The sequence below is a fragment of the Natrix helvetica genome (assembly GCF_964273705.1).
Source record: "Natrix helvetica genome assembly, chromosome: 12".
Taxonomy (NCBI): domain Eukaryota; kingdom Metazoa; phylum Chordata; class Lepidosauria; order Squamata; family Natricidae; genus Natrix; species Natrix helvetica.
In genome coordinates, this window is record NC_138556.1 from 20,150,383 (window position 1) to 20,156,056 (window position 5,674).

At 48.8% G+C, this 5,674-nt stretch overlaps 1 protein-coding gene across 1 annotated transcript; it reads left to right on the plus strand.

The window, feature by feature from the left end:
• Window positions 1-1,984: 1,984 nt before the first annotated feature.
• On the plus strand, window positions 1,985-5,397 carry GCNT3 (glucosaminyl (N-acetyl) transferase 3, mucin type). The gene has a single exon (XM_081965300.1). The coding sequence runs from the start codon at window positions 2,079-2,081 to the stop codon at window positions 3,663-3,665; it is 1,587 nt and encodes a 528-aa protein (XP_081821426.1). The 5' UTR covers window positions 1,985-2,078; the 3' UTR covers window positions 3,666-5,397.
• The last annotated feature ends 277 nt before the right edge of the window (window positions 5,398-5,674 follow it).

Sequence of the window (5,674 nt, forward strand, 5' to 3'; positions counted from 1 at the left end):
ACCCTTCTTCACTGAAGGGGCAAGAGAGTCAGTCTGGACCCTGAGAACTCTAGCTTCTCCCAGGGAATAGAATAGAATAGCAGAGTTGGAAGGGACCTTGGAGGTCTTCTACTCCAACCCCCTGCCTAGGCAGGAAACCCTGCCAGAGAAATGGTTATCCAACATCTTCTTAAAAACTTCCAGTGTTGGAGCATTCACAACCGTGCATGTATGTCTGTGTATATATGTATGTTTATATATGTCTTAGTGTACGCCGCCCCGAGTCCTGCCCGGAAAGGGAGCGGCTAATAAATCCAAATTTATTATTATTATTATTATTATTATTATTATTATTATTATTATTATTATTATTATTATTAACCTCTGGAGGCAAGTTGTTGGGAGTGGTAGGCCTGAGCAGAAGACCTTGAAGGCCCCATCCAATCCTACAATTCTATGACTGTCAAGAAGCTCATTTAGTGAGGATCCTCTTGATCGGGATCTGATTTGATTTGGGTCAACCCAAAGGCGGCTATCTCAACCTCCCCCATCTTTCCTCCCCTGAACCCACTCACTTGCATTTGGTTTTCATTTTTTAACACAAACACACACACCCAATGTGGCTGCAAGAGAAGCAATGAATGTGACATCTCAGTAGAACACGGAAGGGGTTAAAAGGCGGAGCTAGTTCAGGTGAGCCAAGATTCTCTGGTCTGTATCAGTTGGGCAATTTATTGAGTCCATTGTCCTTTCTTGATGGTTTTCTGCTCAGAAAGACTCTCATAAATCCATCCAGGTACATTTTTCGGAAGCCGCCTTTCCTCTTGAGCTTAAATAGGAAGGTCGATTTTTGTCATAGCCGAAGTAGATTTCAAAATAAGTGGTGCTTGTAAAAACACCACCGATTCGAATCAGATAGCAATTGCTGGTAATTTATTAATAGGAAAGAACCAGCTGCCTCATTAAAGCATCATCTGAGTAGCATTTCATGTGCAATTTAGCTGTCAGAGGAGAGACCGTTTCTGGTCCTGCCAACGCAGGAGGCCACATTAGCATTGTTTGCTCTACCTGGTTTGATTCTGGGAGGAGAAAAGAAGGCGGGGGAAGAGGTAACTTGGGGAGATGGCTCACCTTCTACCAACCAACCGATGTTGCAGCTTCCAAGTCTCTAGGAAAACTCTTCCCAGCTGCAGCCACAGTGACCTACAGGCCCCAGTGAAGAGGCAGCTATGGGAAGACTTTAACAGATTAACAGAGTTGGAAGAAACCTTGGATGTCTTCTTGTCCAACCCCTGCCCAAGCAGGAGACCCTACCCCATTTTTGACAAATGGCAGTCCAGTCTCTTCTTGAAAGCCTCCAAGGATGAAGCTCCCACAACTTCTGAAGGCAACTTCTGTTCCACTGGTTGATGGACTTTTTAGCCGAAAGAGAGGGAGTGGGGAATCAAAGTCCTCCACGTACAAGAGTTTTTTTTAGTGACAGTTCAAAGTTACAATGGCACTGAAAAATGTGACTTATGACTCTTTTTCATAGTTATGAACTTTGCAGCTCCCCCATGATTTTCATTGGTTGATATTTTACTAAAAATAATAAAGTTACACTGTATTTTTTTTTTTAAAAGAAGTGGCTGTCACACTTAGTGGGGCTAAGATGTTTTCTACACAATATTTCACAGAAGGACTTAGAAAACTGCAGGAGGCATCACTGTTCAGACGTCCCTCTGAAGGTCGAACTGCAAAGTTGCCTCGAGGCCCAATGACCTTGCTGATCCATTAATCAGGCTCTTCTCTACTTGCCTGATCTATTGAATCTGGTGAGATCTACTCCCAGGTAAGCAGGTTGGCAACTGAACCCAGAATTGAGTTTATTTCCAAAAACTGTCCACTTCCTGATTCCTCTACTCTGGGAACATTTTGTCCCCACCCATCCAGGGATTGTCTTCTGAAGCACAAACATGCTTCACCTAACCTACACCGGGACATCTGATCCACATCTCCTTTGTGAAGCTGCTAGAACCTCACACGTCTTCTAAAAGGTCACCAAACAAGCTAAGAAATCCCTCTCGGCTTCGTCCTGTTGGTTCATAGCTGTGATATGGATGGCCACACCTCTGGAGCGAAGAGAAATGGGAAGGAGATTGCTCTCACCCAGCCCCGCCCCATCCGAACTGTACCTGCAATTCATCACAGCTCTCAGGTTACACTTGCGAAAAAGCCAGCCAGATACGAGGAAGGACTTCAGAGCTCAGGTAAACCACCTGTTGTCAGGAAATGCTGGGAGAAGAGCTTTGAGTCTTCCAGAGGAGTTTGGAAGCAGAGATTTTGGATGTCAGGAGCTGGGGAATCGGTTGCTCTCTGAAGCCTGGAAGATGCATTTGGGGGATAAAAGGTTCCTGTGCCAGGTTCCATACCTGCTGGCACTGGGGTGTCTCATGCTGCTGGCCACGGCCATGCTGAAGTACAGCCATTGGCAGTGTGGCCCCAGCTACCTGGAGAGAGACCCCATGGACCCCCGAGGCCAGTTCTGCAAGGACCAGTTGTACCAGTCCGTGAAACTCCCCCCCATGGAGAACATCAGCTGCTCTGGGATCATCAGAGGGGACACCAAGGCTATGGAGGCCGCTCTGGTGAGCAAGTTGCAGTGGAAGAGCAAGCGGTTGGCCTTAGATGAGATGTTCTACTTGAACCTAACCCAGGATTGTAAGAACTTCAAAGAGAGGAGAAGATTCCTTGGGCTCCACCTGAGCGAAGAGGAAGAGAACTTCCCCATTGCTTATTCCATGGTGATCCATGAGAAGATCGAGATGTTTGAAAGGCTACTGAGAGCCATCTTTGCTCCTCAGAACGCATACTGTGTCCACGTGGACAGCAAATCTCCCGAACCTTTCCAAAAAGCCGTCCGGGCCATCGCCTCCTGCTTCGACAACGTTTTTCTGGCTTCTAAGCAGGAGAGCGTGGTGTACGCCTCTTGGTCGAGAGTCCAAGCCGACCTGAACTGCATGAAGGACCTCCTTCAAAGCAAGGTCCGTTGGAGGTACCTGCTGAACACCTGTGGGACCGACTTCCCTATCAAGACGAACATGGAGATTGTCCGAGCCCTGAAACTGCTGAACGGGAAGAACAACATGGAATCCGAGAAACCTTCGTCCTATAAAAGGAACCGCTGGAAATACCACCACGAAGTGACCAACACCATCGTTCAGACCAAGGAGACAAAGGGCCCCCCGCCCCAAAGCTCCCCCATGTTTACGGGCAACGCCTACATCATAGCCACCAGGGAGTTTGTGCAGCACCTCTTCAGAGACCCAGCCGCCAGGCGCTTGATAGAATGGTCCAAGGACACCTACAGCCCCGACGAGCACCTTTGGGCTACCTTGCACCGCATGCCAGGGGTGCCCGGCTCGGTCCCTGCTAATGACAAATTCGACCTCACGGACATGAATGCCATTGCCCGGGTGGTGAAGTGGGCCTACAGCGAAGGGGATGTCAGCAAGGGAGCCCCTTACTCCCAGTGCACTGGAGTCTACCGGCATGCCATCTGCGTCTATGGATTTGGGGACCTCCGCTGGCTGCTCTCACAGCACCACCTGTTTGCCAACAAGTTCGACCCCAGCGTGGACAACTGCGTCCTCCAGTGCCTGGAAGAGTATCTGCGCCACAAGGCCATCTACCGGACGCCCCTTTGAGCGTGGCCACTGCACCCCTCAAGAAAGAGAGACGAGGGGGGATCCCTCCCACGGCAGGACAGACAATTGGTGGGTCAATCCGATGGGCCAGACTTTGCGCCCTAGGAGACCTTCAGCATTCTGGAGGCCTTTGTGACCCTAGATCTGACATTCAGGGACAGGGCAAACCACAAGGTAGGGAGATCATTCCCCCCCCCCGCCCCCACCCCCACCCCTGGGGCAGAGGGAGGAAAGGGACTTGCGCAACCCCCCACTTGTTCGGTTTCAGCAGAACTGGCAGCGTGAGTTAGACTTATGAGTCATTCTCCTGGCCTGCTGCGTTGTGTTTCCTTGTGGGAAAAATGTGCGCCTGATAGAAGAAATGTATTTGGACTCTGTCCTTCTGTGTTTTGAAGGAATGGTGGAAAGGAGAAGGGGGCATTTGGTCATCATTGGTCTGTTTTCCGTAGGTGGGAAACAGCTATTGATAATTGGGCTGCGCTAATCGGGTAAGAGGGGCTGTTTGGGGAGGTCTTCCTCATCCAGACCCCTCCTTCCTCCTCCTCACCCCCCCCCTTCACAGCCTCCAAGGCACCCGATTTGCATCCAGCTTCCTGTGTAAGCAAATTGGCATCTCGTTTCCCAACACGGCCCTGCCTTTCGCTCCCTTTTCATTTCCAAGTGGCATCCAGGGTCAAAAGAATATCTTCTTTTTCAATATTCTCTAGGAAGCTCCTGGGCTGCCTGCTTCCCGGTGATAAGAGTCTGCATGAGCCACAATGCTTTCTCGAGTGTCCCAGGTCGCACAGATACTGCCAGCTTACAATGCCAGTCTGTTTTTGCCAGGTTTGCCCGTGCCCCCTCCTCGCCCCAAACGTCCTTCTTTCAGCAAGCGCAGAGGTTTCCTTAGGTGTTTCTTCTCCGCTGTTTAGAAGATGTTCCTTCGGTTACCTGGGGGATCCTGGGAGTTGAAGTCCACTCTTTTTAAAGGCTTCTTCTGAGAATTGGTTGGATGGAAACTAACCAAGGAGAGAAGCGACCTAGAACTAAGGAGAAATTTCCTGAGAGAACAATTGATCGGTGGAACTACTTGCCTCCAGAAGTTGTGGGTGCTCCATCACTGAAGGCTTTTAAGACGAGATTTGTCTGAAATCGTGCAGGGTTTCCTGCCTGAGCAGGCGGTTGGACTAGAAGACCTCTAAGGTCCCTTCCAACTCTATTTATTCTGTATTGAAGTCCACCCCTCTTAAAGCATGCTGGCTGGGGAATTCTGGGAGTTGAAGTCCAGCCATCTTCAGGTTGACATTGTTCAGAAGTCTGGGCTAAGTCTACCTTTTAAACCAGCTTCCACATTCAGATTGTCCTGACATAAACCAAGAAGGTAGAATGGGTGTAAGAGCTGGTTTGGGAGAGAACCTTTGTAGGGATGATGGGAAGTGTAGTCCAGTAGATCTGGTGGACACCAGATTAAAGAGGATTGACCCAGAGGCTTTTGTTGAATTCTGCTCTTCGTCTCTGAATTTCTCGGTGACGTTTATAGATGCTATAATGTGCCATGATGTAATGAAGGTGCTCAAAATACGTTTTAGGATTGCCAATGAAGCCCTACATATTTCCATGACTGTAAATCCAGGGTCTAATGTCACACCGTGTTTCCAGGGGTTTATTTATGGATGTGCCAATGTTGGTGTGTCTGCATGCAAAAAGGCCACACAGTGTGAAACGAATTCAGAGTAAACTAAAGCGAACTTTCTATTTTTGTTTTTTTGTGGGAACTTTGACTCTCATCCTAAATCCAGGAGGAGGAGGAGGAGGAGGGGGAGGAGGAGGAGGAGTGGGGGGAGGACTTTCTGATGATGATCCAGGGCAATTTGCAGGCTCTTTTCTTTGGGGGGAGGGGGGGTAAATGTCTATGGAGATTCTCAATTATCTAGGTCATGGTTGTCTCCCAGTTCAGAACTGAAGAAGCTTCTCGGATAAGAAGGGAAACATTTTCAAAGAAAACCAAAACAAAACAAGAAAGTCCAGTT